At 43.9% G+C, this 23,624-nt stretch overlaps 1 protein-coding gene across 3 annotated transcripts in view; it reads right to left on the reverse strand.

Moving 5' to 3' along the window:
- Nucleotides 1–23,624, reverse strand: part of MAPK1 (mitogen-activated protein kinase 1) — a 105,832-nt gene that overhangs the window by 7,699 nt on the left and 74,509 nt on the right. For all 3 annotated transcript variants that reach the window (XM_023646803.2, XM_023646801.2, XM_023646802.2), the window contains exons 5-8: nt 19,551–19,665; nt 19,114–19,245; nt 7,960–8,069; nt 5,479–5,604 (exon numbers count right to left, since the gene is read on the reverse strand). In XM_023646803.2, coding sequence (XP_023502571.2) covers nt 5,488–5,604; nt 7,960–8,069; nt 19,114–19,245; nt 19,551–19,665 — 474 coding nt within the window. In that variant the 3' untranslated portion in view covers nt 5,479–5,487. The remainder of the gene's footprint in view (nt 1–5,478; nt 5,605–7,959; nt 8,070–19,113; nt 19,246–19,550; nt 19,666–23,624) is intronic.

Below are 23,624 nucleotides of genomic sequence, written 5' to 3' on the forward strand. Positions count from 1 at the left end.
GTTATGAATACTCAAGCCTTCTCTGACTATGACAAAAAAGAATAGATAACAAAGTGCTGGTTGGAAGTGTGAGGTTGGTGGGCCCAGACTCTGGAAAGGCAGGGAGCCAGGGCCTGGCTCCCATGGACAGGAGCTGGCTCTGAGGCGATCTGACAGCTCTTTTCCCACCAGGCCTCCAGGACAGCACCCAGAAAGGCAGCAGGTGCTAACCTGCCAAGCGCCTTCACTCACTTACTACACTTGACAGGGTCCACCTGGTTCTCCAGATGTCTGCATGTGAGCCACCTGCAAGAGGGCCACGAGGAACGTCACACCATAGAAGTACAAGAAACATATTTCCCTCTTCATTATCCTAATGTCTCTATTTTACTTGGAGAAATTCTATTCCACATCAAATCTACTCTAATCACACCAGGCCTGGTAGTTCTCAAATGTGAGCATCAGAATCCCCTGGAGGGCTTGTAAAACACAGCTGCTGGGGAGTGGAGCCCAGAGAGATCACACTTTTGAGAACCACTGCCTAAAGCACCCACTGTGTGTAATGAATTAACTTCACCCCAAGGTCTCTGTGAGTTTTGGACCATCCCTGGGAGGAGCGAAAAGACTGCCATTCAAACCATGTTCTACGTTCTTGGTTCTGATGAGGAAGCCTGGTTGAGATGGCCACGAGGGTAACCAAGTATGTCGAAATGCAAACCAAACGGTCCTCCCTCCGGAGACCCTTATTGGCGTGGAACGTTTGCCCACATAATGATCTAGCAGAAGGTCACTTCAGTATTTCACAAAGCACTTTCAGACGACGGCTTGCATCCACCCCGACAAGTCAGGCCAGGAAGGATGGGTGTTACGGCCCAACTGTGTGACGAGAAGACCAGTTCAGGGATGGGAAATGACCTCCATCTAGAGGTACGCTGAACTGCAACCAAACCTATCATCTGGAGGGAAATTACAACTGCCCTAAAAAGCTCTTATCTTTTTTTTCCTGAGGAAGATTCGCCCTGAGTTAACATCTGTGCCAGTCTTCCTCCATTTTGTTTGTGGGACGCCTACAAAGGACGGCTGATGAGTGGAGTAGGTCTGCGCCTGGGATCTGAACCAGCAAACCTGGGCCGCCAGAGCACAGTGCAGTGTGCAGAACTTTTAAACACTCAGCCACAGGGCTGGCCCAAAAGCTTTGATCTTTAATGAAACCAAAGGGAAACAAGAGCTTAATGCCCCTAGTAATCAATCCACCTGAGAAAATTCACCAACAGGTGGATGAGGAAGAAAGTCAGGCACCTTCATCAGCCTCTCGCTGAAGGAGATTCAGGAGGTGGTCTAGTCAGGATGAGGTCTGAGCCCCGAGAAACAGGAGGCTTTTCACAAAGTATTAACCACACACACCTTTTTAACTTTTCAACGGAAACATTTCTAAAATTGACCTTCTTAGACAAAATCTAATGAACATACTTCAACCTTTTAAGACCTCTTAGGGCAGCCACCATGGACATCAGTAATGCCTGTGCCCCAGGAAGCAAAGGACTCTGGGGCCTCCTTTGGCGTCGTCTTTGCCATCCCCTCTACCAAAGGGGTCCCCATCGCTGTGCTGGACGGTCCTGTGTGTCCACGTTTTCCAGTTCTTTCCTACTGTAACTAGGTGATCAACCATCACCTTTCTCTAATGTTTCCATATGTTACAGAACCTTCACCTCTCACTCACCAATCTACAGCTTCTAACTTCACGTTGTCAGCTGGAAATCCAGTAACAAGGCTCCGCAGGATTGTGAATGAGTCCTTGGATGTTTCTGAGGGCACAAATCTACTCAAGGCAATGTAGAGAGCTTACAAGAAAACGGAAGTCTGGGTCTAAAGACCAGGACCTGCCTAGTTTTGCCACTGATGTACAATCCTCAGCTTCCTCGATCATGAATATGGGCTGTGTGCTGACTTCAGATAATGCTGCTGTGATCGTCAAAATGCAATGTCTGTGGAAGAACCCGGCCCACAGTGTAAGGACTGCTCCCAGCCCCACCTTCTTCTGGATGCACTTTTACATTCTAGATGATTAAATTATACGTCAGCCTAGATGCTGGCAACTTCCTTTGAAATGCATGGAAAAAAAGGATAGATTGATGGGTAGATGGAGAAACCGATGGACAGTTACGTGAGAAAGCAAGTATAGTAAAACATTAATCATAGAATCTAGGTGGTGGGAATATGGGTGTCGACTATAAAACTCTCAACTTTTCAGAATAGTTGAAAATTGTCATTTAGAAAACGTTAGAAAAAAGTCAGGATATAAGAATGTAATGTGCCTTCTGTGCCCCTGGAGGAAGTGAACTAAACACAGCACCCATCCTGCCACCCCTCTCCACTGGTAACAAGCCCCAGTCCCGGCCTCTCAGAACCAGGGTGGACCCTGGGAGGGGGTCTCCGTCCCGTGTGCTCACTCCGACTCCAGGTAGCATTTAGTCAGCAGCCACGTCCTGTGGGCCTCAGAGCACTCTCGCCTTTGTCTTGCTCTCCTTGTGCTCACTACACTGCCCTCTCCTCCAGCGGCTGGCCATTCGTCCCATGGGTTCCTGCCCTCCAAGCTCCCCACATCTCCTTACTGCCCCCAGTGTCACCTGCTCTGATGCTTCTGGACCCAAAACTACCTGCGAGGGAGAGCTGAGATCCTTGGCAAGCCTAGGCTTCGGCATCCTCAGAGTTCGGCTCTCCCAGGGCCCCCATACAGGCCTGACTCCCTGACTCCTGGCCCCACACTGCCACACCCCTCCGCCACAGCAGAGTGTGCCCTTCCCAGAACTCCGCAATGTGGAGCCTCCTGAACCTCTCTGGGCCTGTAATGACCTCTGGTATAGCACCCACAACACTGTGCCCAACTCCTTGTTGTCTACCCGTGTCCTGTCGTCAGGTTGCTGGAAAGCAAAGCCCGGGTCTTACTCATCTTTGTTTCCCTCCTACCTGGCATTAGGAAGTGCTCAATGGTGATTAAACGAATGATGAAAAACTGATAATGAGGTCATACCCAGGTGCTCTCTTACACTGAAAACGTGCGTGACAGTTCTGAGTGTGTCTGTCTCCTACTGGACCATCTGCCCCTTTGAGGCCATGTTCAGGTCTTGTTTGTTCTGCTCACTGGGTGTCTAACGTGCCTGGGCCAGAGTAAGCATGAAGCGTGAACTCAGACAAGAAAAAGGGAAAGGAGGCCACTACCTGGCTTCAGGAAAATGAGCTGTTAAAGGGATTGTGAAGGAAGAAAAGCGACAGAAGTTGCTGAGCTCAACCTTCTAGGCTAGGGGTTAGCAAACCTGTTCTGTAAAGGACCAGATAAAATTTATTCACAAAACCTGGCAGCTGACCCTGGTGCAGGCAACCTGACTCCTGCAGACACAGGGAGGAGGGAGCAGGCTCCTGGGAGCGACATCTCCCACACTGTGCACACCAAGCAGAGACGCCAGGAAGGAAGCCTCACAGAGAATCGGGTTAAGGTGTGAAAACAGCTGCGGTCTGGGGCCTGACATTCTGTCAGTGAGTAACCATGCAATCACTGTGGGTAACCAATACTCAACAGGCTGTCCATCCCTCGAGGCAGGAGAGGAGAGATGACCCCAGCTCTCACAGACTCTGCCTCCGCAGCCCCTGTGACATCTCCCTCCTTCCTGCTGAGGCACTTCCCGGAGGGCTGCTTGTCAGAGTGCGCCTCCTGCTTCTTCAACACTCCACTTGCTTTGAGTCTGCCTTTCAGGACATGCCCAGTGTCAAGATGAGGCTAAGCAAGGGTTTAACAGCACTAGCATCACTCCCCTTGACTCTCAGTTTCCAATCTGGGAAAACCTGGAGTCTTTCACACTTTGCCTTTCCTCCTCGCTCATGAATTCAAGGCTCCTTGCCACCACAGCCCTAGTCCAAGCCTACGCCCGTTGGTCTGGAAGCCCACAGATACAGTGGGTGTCTCCCACTCAGTCTTCTCCAGTCCTTCCTGCTTTGATGTCAGGCTTCTTTTGAAAGCACCATTTTCCATTCCCCAAACTAGGAGAGTCTACCCACTATGAGTTACCAGCCCTCAGACGCTGCCTGGCTCTCTGAGGCTGAGCTGGCCATGTCTGTTCTCGGCTCCTTTCTCTCCTTCCCTTGTTCTCTGTTCTTACGAATGGGGCTGGAAGCCTTTCAGCTGGACTGCTGGGCATCCTTGGTGGCTCGCTTCTGGTGAGACAGCAGACACTAACAGGAAAAGCCATACCTCCTTACTTTTTCTGCTTCTAGTGACACAGGAGTTTTCAGGACCGGGGGACTCCTGGGTTTTAGAACCACTGCTCAATGGTGACAGTGGCTTCAGGCTCCCGAGATCCCCCACACCACTGGCAGTGTGGGCTCCTAACCCTAACCCTCCTCAGTGCCGTCATCATGCTCTGACAGCTGCAGCTACAACAGGTGCCCAGTGCCCTCCCTTGCATGGTGACTGAGGACCCCGGCTAACAGCACTTTGCCTTTTGCTCCTTTCGCTGGAGACCGGGAAGAGCTTCCTGCGTTTACTAATCTGCAAGTAACCCTACTCCCCACTCTTTGCTCTCTAGACCTCCTTTTTTATTTTTTTTTAAGGATTGGCACCTGAGCTAACGACTACTACCAATCTTTTTTTTCCTCCTCCTTCTCTCCAAAGACCCCCAGTAAAAGTTGTATATTCTAGTTGTGAGTGCCAGTGGTTGTGCTTTGTGGGACGCCGCCTCAGCATAGCCTGATGAGCGGTGCCATGTCTGCGCCCAGGATCCGAACCAGCAGATCCCTGGGCTGCAGAAGCGGAGCACACCGACTTAACCACTCGGCCACGGGGCAGCCCCTCTCCAGCCCTTCTGATGCCTTCTGACTCATCACAGGCCTTCTGTTTAAAACACTTCAAGCAGCTTCTGCTTTTGAGCCTAGATGCTGCCAACCCTCAGCCTAATCCATCACCTCCAGACTCCAATATATCAAAGTAAAAAAGACAGGGCAGGAGAGAAAGGAACAGAGATCTGGCCTACAGAAGCCCCCAAATGCACACACTGTAGACTGCTCTTCCCGAACTCCCCGCGGAGACTCTTGCTCCAATATGGGTGCAGCATGCCCTTGGTCACCTGTCTGCACTGTGGATAAGATACTGCTGCCGGCTGAAGGACACCTCCAGCCCCTCCCAGGCCGGCCTGTCCAAAGCATTTCCCCAGCAAATGCTTCAGCTCTTGGTCATAATTCTTTACTTCACTGCTCATTTCTACAGAGTTCTAACAAGCCCTATTCTTCCTCCTCTTTCTATATGTTCTCTAAAATCAAGATTTGCGTTTCCTTTTTTGAACACTTGTTTCTTAAATCTGCCAATATCACTGCATTATTTACCACATCTTACTACCTAAGCTCATGAAGTTTCCATGCAGGCCCATGGCAATCCCTCCTTCTTTTAAGTAACAGTTTATATTCTCTCTCCCTCATTAGGGTTGACTGTATGGTTAAAGCTCCAAGTACCTGACAAACTTAAGATCTGTATCCTGGCTGGAATCTAGCAGTCTCTTCAAAAATGAGTTCTTTGAGCTTTTCCTTGGGCAAATCATCCAATTCCATGTCAAACTTGAATGGTGCTTCAGCGATGGGCTATAAGAGAAAACACAACATTTAGCAGACAAAAGTTGTTATGGTTAAGGCAATCACCTACTGATTCAGAAAATGACTATGGCTTAGATTCTGAGTTTACTGACCAGGACTGGCATCGACTAGAACTCAAGAGCTGTGGGAAGCACCCACGCATGTGCTCCGCACTCCTGAGCACTTAACGAATGGATGGGGAGCAAGTGAATCCATTTTGAGGGTTCTTCTGAATTGATCAATAATCCCAGGATAATTTTCAAATGTTTTAAGGCACTGAATGTTGACATAACAGAAATTTGCTGTCATGGGGGTGGAGGTGGTATGTTTATACAATTAAAACCCACGATACTCAAATAAATGCACTTGACTTTAATATATTACAGTATCTTTCTACGAAGAAGTATTATGGAGCCATTAAAAATGAAGCTGCAAGGAAGATTCATATCATGGGAAAATACTCACGTTTGTGTTAAACAGAATGAACCCTATTTTATTTGTAAAATTTAGATATAGAAATCTAAGACTGGGAAGGAAATACTCCAAAATTTTAATAATAACTGTGTAACAAGACCACAAAGTGATCTTTCTTACATTTTTCTGCAAGTTTTCGTTTTTATTTTTTAGCACACACTCTATAAATAATGTATTTAAATACAGGTTTAAACTGTCTTATTTATGTCAAAGAGCCCCCATACATACTCAACGACAAAAGAATAAAATTAGCCAATATTATTCATATTTTGGTTTTTAAGTACCTCCAAACTAATGCAATGTTACAGAACTAACCTGATGATGATACCAGTTGTCAATCAGTGGATGCCTAGTAGTTACCAGGCACTCTCAGATCTTATCCACAGAATCCTCACATCAGGCCTTTAGGGGAAGGAAACATGGATCCCAAACTCTGCACTAAGCTTTGGCCTCTTAAAAGGGGGAAACAGATTCACATCCAAGAGAGAAAAACAAGTAGCTAGCCCTCCCTAGCTAGCTCCATGTGTGGGATCCCACCAGGCGTCCTCTATATGCCAGCCTTCTAACCCTCCCAACCTTGTCAAGTTTGAGGTACCACCCCAGCTTGTGATTAGGACACAGGGACTCAGGAAATCTCCAGCTCACAGGACTAGTAAGAGCCCCAAATCTTATACTCTCCCCTATTTCCCTGTTATTTACTATGTTGTAGGTATCTTTGCAAGCTGCCTCAATTGTTTCTGAGGGCAAGGGACAGAGATGGAAGGGAAGCTGATAAATACTTCTTTTTGATTTTTCTTTTCTCTTTCATTTATCAGCTTTTCACCTTTATAGTTAGTTTTTCCTTTCCTCTTCCATTTTCCCCTCTAATTTTAACACTCTACTTGGTTCTCCCTTTTTTTATTTTTTTTTGAGGGAGATCAGCCCTGAGCTTACATCAGCTGCCAATCCTCCTTTTTGCTGAGGAAGACTGGGCCTGAGCTAACATCCGTGCCCATCTTCCTCTACTTTAAACGTGGGACGCCTGCCACAGCATGGCTTGCCAAGCGGTGCCACAGCCACACCCAGGATCCGAACTGGTGAACCCTGGGCTGCCAAAGTGGAACGTGTGAACTTAACCGCTGCGCCACCGGGCCAGCCCCTTCTCCCTTTTTTAAAACTGGAATGTCAAGGCCTGTTGTCTATGCCTATGAGCTTCAACTAGAAAGATGCAAACTTTAGTTCATATTGCATTTTTCTTTGCTAACCTCTGAATAAAGTTAAACCAAACCCTCAGAGGAAACAAAGAGCCAAGCACAGGGACTTTCCTGGAGAGAAGGTGACACGCACTATGGTTACTGGGATGTCCAGCTGCTCTGGAGATCTGCCGCATCCATCTCTGGACTCATCATCTCTCAACACAAAGGCTCTTGTGTTCCCATCTCCAGGGTGGAGCACCAGACATGAAGCCACCAAGCCACGGTGGAAGTGTCCAGGCTAACCTCTCCCCCTTGCTCTGCAGAGGCCCTCCCCAAGCACACAGTTGACATCTTCTCCACCCTCAGGGGGGTGCTTTGGTTCAGGTGTCTCTTCCTGCCACAAACCACGACCATGGTCTCCAGCCTTGGACTCCTTCCTTATCCATGTTCCCCTTCATCCATCCATTTCCCCAGCCCCACCCTTGCTGCAAGTGGCCTGGAGGATATTTTCTAAGACAGACAGATGGGGTTTGGGGGAGTGGGGGAGGGGTTTCAAGCTGTGACGACAGCACAAGTCCTTGAGGCTGATGGTGTGGGCTTGTTGAGAGGACCAGGTATGGCACTGTGTACCTCTCAGGACACTCCCAGCAGGACAGCCGGGCCCCTCCTGGTTGACAGACACCCCTGCCGAGGCAGCCAGGAGCATGACTCTTACCTCGTCACTCGGGTCATAGTACTGCTCCAGGTACGGGTGGGCCAGAGCCTGCTCTACTTCGATCCTCTTGTGAGGGTTGAATGTCAACATTTTGTCCAGCAAGTCGAGAGCTACAAAGAGAAAGGTTTTGCAGTGGTGAGAAGCCAAAGAACAGTCACCGAAATACTTTCCACTTTCTGTTTAAGTGAACTGACCCATAAAACAAATCAGCTAAGCATCGTCATGGGGAGAAGAACCAGCACACTGGGTGCCTATCATACCTCCGAGCTTCTCGAGACTGCGACCATCTGACAATTGCAGACCCAGACTCCGAAAGGCGGCGTGATCAGCCAAAGGGTGAAAGCGGAAGACCAGGATTTAAACCCAAGTTTGCCTGTAAAACCTGGACTTTTCCTAAATCATGACTCTGCTCTGCAGGTATCAGAAGCAAAGGTTTTATGTATGTACTTCTCTTAGGCCAACACCAAAGTCATTTCTGTAATGGTCAAATTATCTTTCAACATACGGAGAATGTCCCTGAGATCACAGAAGAAAACGGTCGCTTCTCCTCCTCCCCTGCATTGGCCTACTCTGAAGCTTGGCATCTTTCTCCAAGGCCCTCAACTCAAGTATTCTCTTGACCGAGCCAGCAATCAGCAGCTGAACATTTCTTTCACGTCGAGAGTGCAGCAGCAGGAAGCAAGTGGGATCGATGAGAAAGAGACGGAGGGAGCAGCTAACGAACAGCTTCCCCTGATGGCCTCTGGAGCTAGTGTCCAGGCACCTCCTCAAGCCGTGAGCATAGCCAAAGGGCATGGCTTTCATAGCGGCTGGGGCAAGGATTAAGGGAAATGCGACGAAATACCTTTTGTATTTAGTATCAAGAGCAGGTTTCAATGACAAAGAATACATACTAGAAAAGACATTATTCTTCTGGTAAAGGGAACAAAGGGGGCTTCTTTTAAAAATATCTCCTTTTATTTAATGATGCTCAGAAGAGTGCTTTTCAATTTAAGGAGGTCTTTTCTTCATATTAAATCCTAAGAGGAGCCTTAAGACAGGGAGTAGGTAAGGAGCTACCCCTGAGAAATCTCAGGGCTCCAAGGAACAAGTCTGAAAAACTACTAGGCAATATAAAAAACATACATTTTTAGAGAGCATGGTGACACTAAAATAAACAAAAACAAAAATAAAAACACTGGCATCTACTTAATGAAGCCTTGTTCCTTATAATGATAATTTCTTATTAGGTTATCAACCTCAGTCACCTACAAATTAGCACACACCTCTAAGCCCTAACAGTAAAATGGTAAAGGAAAATCATTTTAGTCATTTACTCACTAAAACTGTGTTCAGCCCTTGAGAGCACAGGCCAGTCCACCTTGAGGCGACTGCTTATTTGGCAGGAAGTCAACCTGGACAGCAGGTGGAGGCCGGGGAGGCACCTCCTGCCTGCGGTGACTGAAAGGGCGGCTGTGTGTGTGTGTGCGCTCAGCTCTGGCTCCCACTGTGACTTTCCTTGGTGCGTGCCACCCCTCTGGACCATCAAGAGAATCAGGAGATAATAAATGTGGTAAACCACATGTTGGACATAATGAGAAATTTCACATGATGAAGAACTCGCCTCATGTCCGTAAAGTGAAGTGTAAAACAACAGTAGCTTATTTTTTTTAAAAGCACATATAATGAAATCTACAAATAATATATTTTCTTATTTATTTTTGCCTCTATAGTCTTTTCAATACATACTAACAAGTGTATGTGAGGAAAGCAGGGAACAATGACACTTTGCCTCACAGACTAGAGAACTCTGTAGAGCAGAGGTGGCTCTTAGGAAGCCAGACATGCTGGGCCTGAAAGGAAGCACAGTCTGGGCAGCTGAAGAGGTTCGTTCCTGCAGCTGTGGCATGAGGTCACAGGGGCCCACAAACAGGCTGGGTTTCAGAGGAGGTTCTCTCAAGGGTCAGGACAGTTGACACAATGGTTAAGAACTCGGCTACCTCCAGCTCATATCCAAGTCCTACAGAACACCCGGTAGATGTGCGACCACGTGACACATCCCTTGCTGTGCATGAGTATCTTACTTTCTGTAATACAGGTAATAAAATCTACCTCATTTTCTGCTGCCAACCACTCCTCCCCCAAAAAGAGCTCACAGACATTTCCCCAAGAACTTTCTTGAGAGGAGACTACAAGTCATTTGGTCTTTTGCCCAATTAGACACCATCTGAGTCAGGAAAACTCCAGGAGGGCCTAGCCACAGTCAGACCCTAACAGCATTATTTCTAAACCATTGGAGGGTACTTTGCCCCTCCAAAGCTTGTTGGTATTAAGTAGGGAAGCACTTCAAGGCAACTGGATTTTTTATAGCTTAAGTATTTCCAAAACAGATCTTTTAGCTCCTTCAGGCTAAATTCTAGGCCCCTAAACCTCTAGGCAAAAATTTCAAAGGACGATAGTTTTTTTTTGCTACTTGAAAAGTGACTGGATCTGCAGCTTCCTTTTACTGCAAGTGCTATTTCTGCATTATTCACAGCTACAGAACGGGGAAAGGAGAGAAATGGGAAGCAGCTGGCAGGTGCTCATCCCACAGTCAGAGTGCCCGGCCTCCTTCCTCCCACGCCACACAGCGATCCGCTGGCACCACTCAGGGGGCATGAGTCACGCTGCCGTGCGTATGCTTCCTTGGATACAGGTTTTATTTCCTCTAAAAGCCTGGAAGCCCCTTCGAGGCTGGGATTACAACTGACCACAACCCCTGACCCTCTGTGCCACCCTCCAAGAATCCCAAACCTTCTCTTTAACTTCAGTGGATGCGTAGCCACGTGACCCCACCCTTCTGGCCCATCAGCTTTTTTCCTTCCCATCTTGGTCCAGATCCCGGGGCAGGCCATCTGACTGGCTCTCTGCAGAGCCACTACAGGTCCATCTCACCTACCCAGCAAAACTCTGATCCGGGATCAAGGCTGCCATCTGTCATTTTCACCCTCAATCTGAATTTCTAAGCAGGGCCAGACGAAAAGACCCATCCTGTGCAAACTGCGCCACGACAACAATGCTTCTCAAACTTTCTGATCTCAGAATCCTACTCTTTTTTCTTTTTTTTAAAGATTTTATTTTTTTCCTTTTCCTCCCCAAAGCCCCCCGGTACATAGTTGTATATTCTTTGTTGTGGATCCTTCTAGTTGTGGCATGTGGGACGCTGCCTCAGCGTGGCTTGATGAGTGGTGCGACGTCCGCACCCAGGATTCGAATCGATGAAGCACTGAGCCGCCTGCAGCGGAGCGTGCGAACTTAACCACTCGGCCCCGGGGCCGGCCCCATGAATCCTACTCTTAAACACTAATGAGGATCGATTTTAAAAAGCAGCGAATTCAGCTCACAATTCAAACTGCACCAGAGCTCTTCTCTGAGTAAACCACTGCCCTCGGCATGCGGCAGACATGCTCTATGGGGACTTCCCATCCTGTCACACAGAATGTTACAAAGACACATCTGAAGGACAGAATTTAATAACGTGAGGACTTCTTACTGCTCCATCAGGACATTTTTACATGCAGTTGGAACTGGTTTTTAGCTCTGAGGGCACAGCACTGCCACCACCTTGTCCTGTGTTGAGGTGCTTAACCTTGAGGACACCTGAAAGGAACTTGGGGGACCTCAAAGATCTAAAGGAGCGCTACCAAGAACTGTTGTACCGTAAAATCTCGAGATTTTAAATCTCATTGAGACCCCCAACAACTCAGGAAAATCCCTGGTCAGCCCCTCTGTTCCAAGGTTCTTCTTAATTTGCACAGCCTGAATCAGGGCCTTCCTGCCGAGCGACCCTCATTACTCTCAGCAGATCTCACTGAGGGTACTACTGAGAAAACAGATCCCCAGGAGTGACCTTCCTGGGTGTCCCTCCACCCAGATCCACACACTTCCTCACTGTGGGAGAGGGGATCCTCCCCCTATTCAAAGTCAATGCTCCCCAATGTGTGGCCTAACCACGACCAGCTCCCCCTCATCTAGACTAGTGGTTCTTGTCTCCACTTTCTATTTCAAAATGCCCACTCACACTCCGTGCTTCAAGTTCTCTCATGTGGTCACCAATGACCCTTAACTGGAAGCCTCTGTGCTGCATGGAAACCGTGGAGCATGTCTGCTTTCTTGTAATGCCATCTTCTGCTTCTGTGAAATACTGCGCCAGCTATTTTCCTTGGCCACTCGTTCTATAGTCTTCAAGATCCTATTCCATTGCCCACTGAAGGCTCATGTTCTCCAACTCTTAGACATCTCATTCTGCTACCTTCTCAACCTCTTGCGTGATTTCAAATGCCATTTGCTAAAAAACTCCTAAATCTCTCTTTAGCCTAGAACTGTCATGCAAGCTTCAGATTAACAAATACAACTCTCTGTAGGTAATAAATGAGTATACATAGCTCATGATCCCATTTATTACTAATATATGTATATAGGCAATAACAAAGTCTGGAACCTTTTCAAACAGTTGGTTAGCTGAGAAATGGAGACACACTTCTTACATAAACTGCACTTTTTTGATTTAAAAAAATAAACAAAAGCAGGAGAGAAAGAACAGAATTCCTCGTCTTTCTTCAGGCGGACGGTCACCTGTTGGTTTTGCCTGCCAGTGTCTACTTCCTTCCAATCACATGGAGCTGTGCTTGCTATGGAGGAGCTCTCAGCCTTGCCCACGCTCCCTGGTGTGTCATGGGAATGGTGACACTGGCTTGGCCACATTTACCTGGGTTCCCTTGGCTTCAATGCCTGGTCAGGGGTGGGTACAAAAAGGCAATGAACTGTCAGCCCCATACTTGAACTGAAACTATCAGGAAACATGTTGGTGTGAGCCTGGAGCTGCTGGTGGCCATCTTGTCACCACAAGAAAGGAGGCTGACAACAAAGATGGCACAGAGGGAGGCAATGCTGAAGGACAGAAAAGCCCAGAGTCTGGTGGGAGAGGCCTGTGCCCCAGGATCCACACCCTGCTGGACCCGTCGGCTCTGAGAGCCAGTGAAGTCCTTCAAGCCCGAGCCATCAGCAGGGGGTTCTCATTGTGCGGCACTGAGAAGGCCTCAGACAGGTGACCCTCTAGTCTGTGTGAAGGACTCACCCAAGACCCCTCACCCCTGGCAGCCGTAGCCCCATCATTCAATGGTAACCAGTGCGAATCTTTTGACGTATTTTGTAGAATTTTTCTATGCATCTTTTTTTACATAGTTGAGATCATACTATACATAATAAATGCTGTATCATTTCCCCAGTAAATATTGCTCATTGGTATTGTCCCATGCTATAGAAACTTTGTAAAAATCACTTTTAGTGACTCTATAAAAATATTTTTTTAAGTAGATGTGTCAGTTTACTTACCCATTCAATCAATATTTAGCATTTAGGTTTCTTCCAATGCCTGACTGATGCCTCAAGTTTAACATGGCCCCAACTAAATTCTCTCCTGCTGTCCCCCAAGCTGCTCCTCCTAGTTCTTCTCATCTCAGTCCTTCTTCCTGTAAAGTGTATGTTCTTGTCCTTTGTTCATTTATTTATCTACTGAGATCTTAGATTTGTCTCTCTTTATACACTAATAGTATTGAGTCTAACATTAATAACTAATAATTCACTCAACCCTCCCCAATTGCCCTATGAGGTGGGAAATCCAATTTGTTCCAATTTTGACATGAGGAACTTGTGAAACAGAGGTTGAATAACTTGTCCAAAGTCAAAGACCAAAAATGGTGGAGCTCATTCGAACTCAGGAGGCCAATCCCAGAGCACATGGCCTGACGACTGTACTGTGCCGCCTTCAACAGAACAGTTAGGACAGGATCCCTTAAATGTTATTCAATTCAGAACATTCTATACCTATTGTGTATACCAGATCTGCCTAATCTATTTTAAGTTTTAAACTTTTATGTGATCAAATCTACTATCTTTCCTTTGTTTTCTTTATTTCCTTTGTTCTCTTGGATTTTTCTTTTTTGGTGAAGAAGATTGGCTCTGAGTTAACACCTGTTGTCAATCTTCCTCCATTCTGTATGTGGGTTGCCACCATGGCATGGCTTGACGAGCAGTGTGTATGTCCACGCCCAGGATCTGAACCCGCAAACCCTAGGCCACCAAAGCAGAGCATGCAAACTTAACCACCATGCCACTGGGCCAACCCCTTTTGGTTTGTGTTTTTAAAGCTTACATAGTCTGTCTCCATGCAGAGATCAGAAAAATACTGAATACTCTAAATATTGTTGGCCAGCCCTGCTGGTCTAGCAGTTAAGATTTGGCACACACATTGCCATAGCCCAGGTTTGCTTCCTGGTCAGGGCACCACACCATCCGTCTCTTGCTTGTCATACTGTGGTGGCTGCATGTTGCTGTGATGCTGACAACTATGCCACTGGTATTTCAAATACCAGCAGGGTCACCCACAGTGGAAGGTTTCAGCAGAGCTTCTAAACTAAGACAGACTACGAAGACAGACCTGGCCACCCACTTCTGAAAACAATGGCCATGAAAACCCTGTGAACAGCAACAGAGCATTGTCTGATAACAGCACTAGAAGACGAGACGATGGTACAGAAAGACTGGGCAGGGTTCTGCTCTGCTGTACACAGGGTCACTAGGAGTTGGAATCCACTCGATGGCACTAACAACAAAATATAGTTAGTTTTTAACAGTATAAATTTTTTTTTTTTTTTTTGGTGAGGAAGATTGGCCCTACCTAACATCTGTTGCCAATCTTCCTCTTTTTGCTTGAGGAAGACTGGTTTGAGCTAATATCTGTGCCAATCTTCCTCTATTTTGTATGTGGGATGCTGCCACAGCATGGCTTGATGAGTAGTGTGTAGGTCGGTGCCCAGGATCCGAGCCTGTGAACCCTGGGCTGCTGAAGTGGAGTGCATGAACTTAACCACTACTCCACCAGACTGGCTCCTTAATAGTATAACTATTTTAAAAAGAATTTAATCAGCAATTCTTTCAGAGTATACGTGTGAGTAATGATTTAAGCTGATTTTCTTCCAAACAGTTATTCAACTAGCCCAGTACCATCTGCTGAATAATAATCATTTCTTCCCCCTCACTGGAGTAATTTTGGAGAGAATCCTAATCTAGACTCCTTTGAAGAAAAAATCCACAATACTACTGGTTCAAAGGACTCAGCAATCAGAAATTTCCAACAAACATGTAAAAAAATATTCAATCTCACTCAAGAAAAACAAATTAAAATGCCACTTCTCCCCCATTTGGTTGGCAGACCCAAAAGTTCAATACCCAGAACTGCTGGAACAAAAGATATGTGACAAAATCACCAAACTGCCCTCTAGGGAGACCCAACCAATTTATACTCCACCAGCTGTCTCCAAGAACATCCGTTTGCCCACAGCCCAGGCCACACGGTGGGTTATCAAACTTTCTAATGCTTTGTCACCATGAGGAGTGCGGGAAAAAATGGAATTACTGACCTTTTAATGTTCATATCTCATATAATGAATAAAAGTGAGTGCCTTTTCCTATATTTAAGAGCCATTTACATTTCCTTTTCTGTGAACTATTCTGAACCAGACTTAAAAGTAAGAGTGCTTCAGATTGAAAGTTTTAATCTCGTGAGCTCCTTGAGGTCATCCATTCATTTCTTTATGTTATTTTCTTACAAATGTAGACTATTAGCTCCCTGCAGGCAGGTAATCTGTCTTACTACTGCTTTATGTCCAGGGCCTTAGAACCCATGATAGCACAGAACAGACTCTCAGATCTGTTTATTAAATAAAAGAATTGATGTATGTTATGGTAACAAAACAGAAACAACCTGGTGGCAGATTAAATATGGCCACAGATTCTTTACAGCTCCTCCCATCAATGGGTGGATTTACTTCTCTGCCCCTTGAACCTGGGCTGACCTTGTGATCTACTCTGGCCAACAGACTATGGCAGAAGTGTCTGCTGTTCCCAGCCCTTGCAGTTTCTGCTCTTGATTTTTTGGAATTTCTGCCATCATAAGAAGCAGCCCAGTCTGGTCCACTGAAGGATGAGCGGCAAGTGCATGGAAGAGAATCAAGTGCAAGATGTGGTGAGGCCACCTTAGACCATGCAACTTGAGGCAGGCCGAGCAGACCACCCAGCTGTGTCCAGCCCAATGGAATTATGAACAAATATATGGTGGTCTTTTTCAGGTCCCGAGTTGTGCAGGGGTTTGTTATGCAGCAATAGATAACTGATGTGAACTTCCATGTCCAATAGGAGAGTGGTTAAAGACACCATGGGTCATGCCTACAAGGGAACATTCTTTATAACTACAGATACGAAAAGATGTCCACAAGATACAAACGAAAAAGTTTCAGTCTTGAGATCTGAGAATCTAGACCTACAAATGCCAGAGGTCAGGACATTCACACAACCCTGTGATGCAGGTACCATTACCAACCCTATTTCATAAATAGGAAAACTGAGGCTCAGAAAGGTTAAGTAGTTTGTCCAAAGTTCACACAGCTAGTAAGTGGCTGGGCTGTGGATCGAATCCAGGGGGTCTGGCTGCCAAGACTGTGCTCCTAACACATGACGCTGTACTGCTCACCCCAGCACCAACTCCCAGTTCTCTACTTTCTTTATTCTATTTATAGTCTTTCCCTGCTTCTTTATTTTATTCATCCAATGCCTACATTTCAAAATGAACTTTCTGGATTTTAGTGGTGTTAATTATTATCTGAATGAACCAATCTCAAAATTTTACGACCTTAACCTAAGGAAAATAAGCTAAAAAAAGCCTCAGATAATTTGATATAAATCACAACTAACTATAAAAAGAGTGAGGAAAACAGGAGGGGAGCCTGGGAGGTCTGCTTATCATAAAGTCTTATTTTCGCAGTTTTGTTATATACACACCTCTCAAAAAGACAACTCAGGATCCCAGACTTAGGTGATATGCTTGGGACGCTATAGTATACAAGACAATGTAATCAGTAATATGCTTGGGATGATATAGTATACAAGCCAATCTAATCAGTAATATGTGCAATGTATGGTAAGTTCTAATTTTTAAAAATCCTGCAATTAGAATACACTATATAATTATAACTAAATAGGTAAGAGATGTGTATGCTTTGGTACTGGTAAAGCAAAATGTACTTTGGGATCCTGGTAATTAACAGTATTTATTAATCTCTTACCTATTCTTTCTATACTTCTAAACTGTCTCCCATGATAGCAGACTCTCTTCATATCAGAGATTTTAAAAGACAGTTCCTTCTATATCCAATAGAAAGTCAATTTTAAACCACCAAGTGTTTCTGAACCTTGACTCAGGTGAATACATAAAACAAATTCAACATCTAAGTAGACAGATTTAAAGTTAAAAATAATACATGGACACACACACACACACACACACACACACATAAAATCTTCTGGATGAAAATGTAAAATCATTAAAGATAAGCCAGATCTCTGTGCTAACATGGAAAGATATTTAAAACACAATTCTAGCCACAGTGACCTTCAGCGAATAACTATAAAAGAATTTCACCTTCTTTTAAAAAGAAAAGAATCTTTTTTTGGTGAAGAAGATTAGTCCTGAGATAATATCTGTTGCCTATCTTCCTCCTTTCTTTTTTCCCCTCCTCAAAGCCCCAGCACATAGTTGTATATCCTAGTTGCAGGTCATTCTAGTTCTTCTATGTGGGATGCTGCCACACCATGGCTTGATGAGCAGTGTCTAGGTCTGCGCCTAGGACCCAAACCAGCAAACCCCAGGCCACCAAAGCGGAGTGCACGAACACAACCACTTGACCACAGGGTCAGCACCCCAGAATTTCATCTTCTTAGTTGAATATTTCTATGATTTTTGAATTTTTACCAAAAGTATGTTAACTTTTATTAAGAATTGTTTTTACAAAGTAAATCTTAGGTAGTGATATGCATACATACAGAGACAGAGAAAGTCTTAGAATAACAAGCACCAAGGTGCCGGCAAGCTGCTCTCCCCTCTCTGGTTTCCTATTCTGATTCCCTCATCCACTTTTGAGGACCCTTGGGACTATACCGGGCCCACTGAGACGATCCAGGATAATCCACCTGTCTTCACGTCAGCCGAGGAGCAATCGTAACTCCACTTTGCCATGTAACCCAACATAGTCACAGATTCTGGGGGTTAGAACGTGGACATTTTTGGGGGTGGGGTCATTATTCTGCCTACCTCAGTTTTATAAACAGTATAAAGTTTTAAGAAATAGCTACCTAATATATTCAACAGATATATGTTTAATGGGAATAAAGGATAATACAATTATCTAACAAACAACTTTTAAAAAATATCAAAGAATAAAATCTAATTCATCACTGTTTCCTTTATGAATCACACTCCTGGTGTTTTATCTAAGAAATCTCCACCTAACCTAGGCTCATGAAGATTCTCTCTGGTTTTCTCCTCAAAGTTTAACAGTTTTGGTCTATATATATTTAGGTCTATGTTCCATTTCAGTTTTTTTCGCATATGACAGTCTAATTGTTCCTGGACCATTTGTTGAAGAGACTGATAGAAGCAACAACACAGATAAATCTCAAATGCATTATGCTGAGTGGAAGAATCCAAACAGAAAAGGCTACACATTGCGTAATTGCCTTCTGTGACTTTCTGGAAAAGGAAAAACTACATAGACAGAAATGACATCAGAGATTGCTAGGGACTAGGGAAGGGAACTGAGGACAAAGGGGCATAAAGCAACTTTTGGGGACAATGGAAACCCTCTGTATCTTGATTATGGTGGTAGTTACATGACTGCATACATTTGTTAAAATTCAAAGACTTGCACAACTGAAAAGGGTGAATTTTACTCTCTTAAAAATTATTCTTCAATAAACAACTATAAAAATGATCAAATGACAAGATGGAAAAAGGTGTGATTTGTTTTGCAGGCCCCCAGAATTTCGGATCTTAAAAATGTGAACTTAATTCAAGTTAACAAGCAGCAAAGAAACTTTTATAAAAGACAGAAAACTAGACAGTCACCCCCAGATTCCCTTATCCTACTGCCCCTGCTCCTAAATAAAAAGGGAAGAAAACAATAAAGAGTGAGCACTAAATAAGGCATAGGCTAACTTTTCAGGTTAGTGACCTAAGGATTTAACAAATTAAACAAACAAAAAGCTAAACCTAAGAAAAATAATCAATGAAATAATATTTACCTTTGGAGTCAGCATTTGGGAACAGCCTGTTCCATGGCACCTTATTTTTGTGTGGAAGAGAAAGCAAATAGTTTCTAGCTTTTAAATTTATTATACAATTCAGGTCTTCCTGTGATGGGGATCCAAGAATACCTATCAGATAAAATAATTAGCTGTTAATTATCAAGACCAAGGTATACTGACCACACACCATCAGCTGTGGTGCAGAATGGACACTGATAATTAATGTCTTCTCACCACCTCCCAATGCTTATCCTTCTTATTTACAAGTTTTTACTAGGGCCCTTAATGTTATAAATCAAGGAAGATTAAAAACTCACATCTATCATAGGTTAAAGAGTTGCTAGAACTCTTCTTAATTTAATGAAGGGACTCCGATGTAAACTGTGGGCAGGTGAACTGAGTAAATCTGGCCCCTAAGTGCTTGGGAACCTTACCCAGAATGTGGTTCAGCTGGTCAAGATAATGCTTCCCCGGGAAGATAGGCCTGTTGGAGAGCATCTCTGCCAGAATGCAGCCTACAGACCAAATATCAATGGACTTGGTATAGCCCTGCAGTAGAAAGGGGAGAAAGACCGAGAATGAAAGCCAGGGTCACCTGACACAATGAGATCCTCTCACATGACAGGCATGTGGCTGACAGTTTTAGTTTCCCCTTTGGATCTACAATTCAGAAATAAACGAGGAGAGCATGGAGGAACAAACAATAATTTGGTTTTCTTAGACGATGCTGAGGAAGCAAAATTACTTGATTATATCTCTTTAAAGATGATTAACTTATTAAATTAGGATTTCTGAAGTACACTTTGTTTCTTTTTTCAAATGATTTGAGAGAAAGAATCCATATAAGCTGAAGCTGGGAAAAGGAGAAAGCAGTGACACCCATTGCTTTAGAACATCTGTGGCCCATTTATTCATTGTGGAAACTTGGAAATCGACTCCGAAGGGCTGCTGCCACACTTCTGGAATATCTTTGTCCATTTTGCACATCGTTTTTAAAAAGTCAGGTTGAAAACCCTTGATCTCTGCAAAAAAAAAAACCTGTGTGCTGGCTCCATCATATTTTACCAATCCCTACTCCTTATCTTCTTTTGCTCAGTCATTTTTCAGACATAATTTTTATTTTAAAGGAATTCTGTGAAAAGACATGGAAGAATTATCTGTCTAAATCATAGAACAATGCAAAAAAGATGTTTCCCCAAGGAGCTTAAGTTGAATTTTATGGAAAATGCTAGGTGTATTGATAAATGGAAGAAGAAATGTGGAGATTATTAAAAGGGCAAATTCAGCCAAATATTAAAGTTTAGGTAAATATAGTAAATATTTTTTTGGAAGATCAAATAATTAATGATCAGATCTATAGCTATGGTAAAATAGGGTTGAATTTCAAAATAATTCTTTCTAAAATTCTTGTAACCCAAAACAACTTTTGCTTTGGGCCAATACTAAATAAAGAGGAACATTTAAAACACACAAAAAATAACTAACTAAAAGGAATGAGGGCTCCCTGGAGAAATGGCTACTCCAAGTGTGGGACAGAGAAAGTCCTTTAGGGTAAGCCTGGAGCATCTAGAGGCAAAAAGAAAGTGCGGTGGGGACATGGCAACAGCGGTTCCCACTGGAAAATCTGGGACACTTGAGCATCAAAACACAGAATCGTAGATATGAATTGTAAGCCACTGAATAAAATAACCATGAATTAATAAATGGAGAGAACTAAAATACAGAAGGAATGGTAGAGTTATAAAATCATCAATGGATGATAAAACTAGCAGGTGAAGTTTGATGAAGATGTAACTTAAGTAGTCAAAGTATTTCCTCACAAATTCCTATTATTAACATAATTATTATTATTACTATAATTAACCATAATTATCACCGTAATTATGGTAGAGACCTGGAGGGCACCATCGTAACCAAAAGATCAACATGAACTCCAGTGCCACTGACATAAACAAGATGTGCCTCCTGATCCGATGCACTGAGAATAAAGTATTGTTTCTGTGGTGTTCATGCCCAAAATGCATAACACAAAACTGAGGGGCATTCTATAAGACAGCTGACCTGCATCCTTTAAAAATGTCAAGGTCAAGAAAGGCTGAGAAACTATTCAGATTAAAGGAGACTAAAGAAACAACGCGTGAGCCTAGACTGGGAAGAGAAAAGCTATAAAGGTTATCAATGGGACAATATCCAAAATTTGAATATAAACTGTGCATTAGATATTGGATCAGTGTTAAATTCCTACTTTTGATTACTACACTATGGTCATGTTAGAGAACATTCTTCTTCTAAGGCAGGGTGTCTTAATCTTGGCACTACTGAAATTTTTGGCTGGATAAGTCTGATGAGGGACTGTCCTGTGCATTGCAGGATGTTTAGCAGCATCTCTGACCTCTAACCACTTGATGTTGGTACACAGGGTTCTCCTCCCAGTTGTTACAACCTTCCCAGTTGTGACAACCAAAAATGTCTCCAAACACTGCCAAATGTCCTTGGGGAAACGTAAGAATCTCTATTCTAAGGGAATATGCACTGAAATGCTTAGGGGTAAAGGGGCACATCTACAACATAATCTCAAATGACTCAGAGGAAAAAAAATAAACACATGTATATAGAGAGAATGATAAAGCAAGCAGAACAAAGGATAAGAATTGGTGAGTCTGAATCTGAGGTGAAGGGTATAGAGGAGCACTGTCCAGGAGCCCTCCAAGGTGGTCAGAGCCCCGTACGGCTTCCCTCTAAGGATCTGTGAGGTGACACTACTTTACACTGCTACTAAGATGCTGTTTTCCTTTTCACTCATTCTCTCAGTGTACAGGAGACATTCCCAGAGGGTGCAGGACACGTGATGATATGGTACACGAAGTGCGATAATATCTGGAAGATCTGCATAACCCAGTGAACCAGTACTTTCCAAAGGCTTTACTATGACAAAATCGTGCATGAGTGTGAGTGTAAGGGAGACCAATGGATTTTAATAAAATAGCACAAGAAGTTCACTGGTAGGATTTCAGATTCCACATTGCAATTAACTTTTCATTTTGTTGAGTTTTGGTGTAGTACTAAAGAAAAACAGCCACAAGCAGCTGAAAAGACTACTAACAGAGTCCTTTCCCCAACTGTGTATTTGTGTGAAGACTTTTCTTCATTAACTTAAACCAAAACAACATATTTACTAGTGCAAAAGCAGATGAGAATCCAGCAGTACTCTATTAAGCCAGATGTTAGAGATTTGCAAAAATGAAACCACCATCACTCTTCTCACTGAAATGCTTTTGTCATATAAAATAACCATTTTTTTAAATGAAAAACATCTAACATGTTAACACATAGTAGGTTGACTGCTATTTAAAAATCAATACTTCTTTTTTAAGTTTAAGTTTTAATTTATATAGCACATATTGACAGATACAATCACATAAAACTTGCTTGGGGTCTTTAATCATTTTTAAGAGACTGAAGGGGTCTGGAGGCTAGAATGTTTGAGAACCACTGCCATACACTTTTCTTGCAACGTTTCTGAAGTTGACAATTCTATCAAAGTGAAATGTTACAAACACACACACAGAGTGGTCTAGCTTGCCAAAACTGGGGACAACATGAGTATGGGAAAAAAAAAAAGCAGACAATAGACAGCACATTAAAAAAAAATATCCACGAGTCCATAATAGTGTTTTAAAAACAAAGGTAGGAGGACAGAAAAAAAGAGAAAAAAGGAAAAGCTCTCCTTCACAGAAGAATGCCAGCTAATAAATGTAAAAGGAACAACAGATTCAAAAAGTCAGCATTTTGCAAACCCCAATACAATAACTATGTGAAGAGGCAAGGGTCATCAAAGGGTAAGCCCCTGAGGGAACAGCTGCTGGGAAACAGGAGAGCCACATCGATGGTTCCCAAGAACCTGTGCGGATTGGGCCAGAAAGGTGTGACCTAAATCTAATCATGAGGAACCAGCGTGAAGAATTCAGAATGTGAACTATTCTGCAAAACAATTCATTTGTACTCTGGAAAGTATTCAGCGTCATGAAGAAGACAGGAAGGGCGGGAGAACTATTCTAGACCGAACACCACGTGTGAAACTTGATTAGATCATGGACTGAAAACAAAATAAAAACAGCAAGAAAAAACTTTTCGGTGGGGGGAACCTGGGGGATGTCACTGAATCAATGCTGACTGTCTTAGGTGTGCTAAGGGCACTGTGGCTGTGGGGAAAGAACACCCTCCTTTGGTGTTTGTATGCCCTACAGGGTCTAGGAGTACAGTGTTAGCTTACGTTGGTGAAGTGTGAGAGGATTTGAACAAAGAGAAGAGAAAAAAGAGAGAGAGGGAGGTAGGCAGAGACAGAGACAGAGAGGGAAGGGTAAGATGTTAACAGCCGGTGAGGTAAAGGGTAAATGGGTGTTCACTGTACTCTCACTTCTTCTCTGGGTTTGAAAATCTTCTAAACTAATAAAAAGAAAAGAATGAATAGAAGCTAGAAGTAACACTCTCAGGCTAGAGATGCTGCG

Source organism: Equus caballus, chromosome 8 (genome assembly GCF_041296265.1).
Source record: "Equus caballus isolate H_3958 breed thoroughbred chromosome 8, TB-T2T, whole genome shotgun sequence".
NCBI lineage: Eukaryota > Metazoa > Chordata > Mammalia > Perissodactyla > Equidae > Equus > Equus caballus.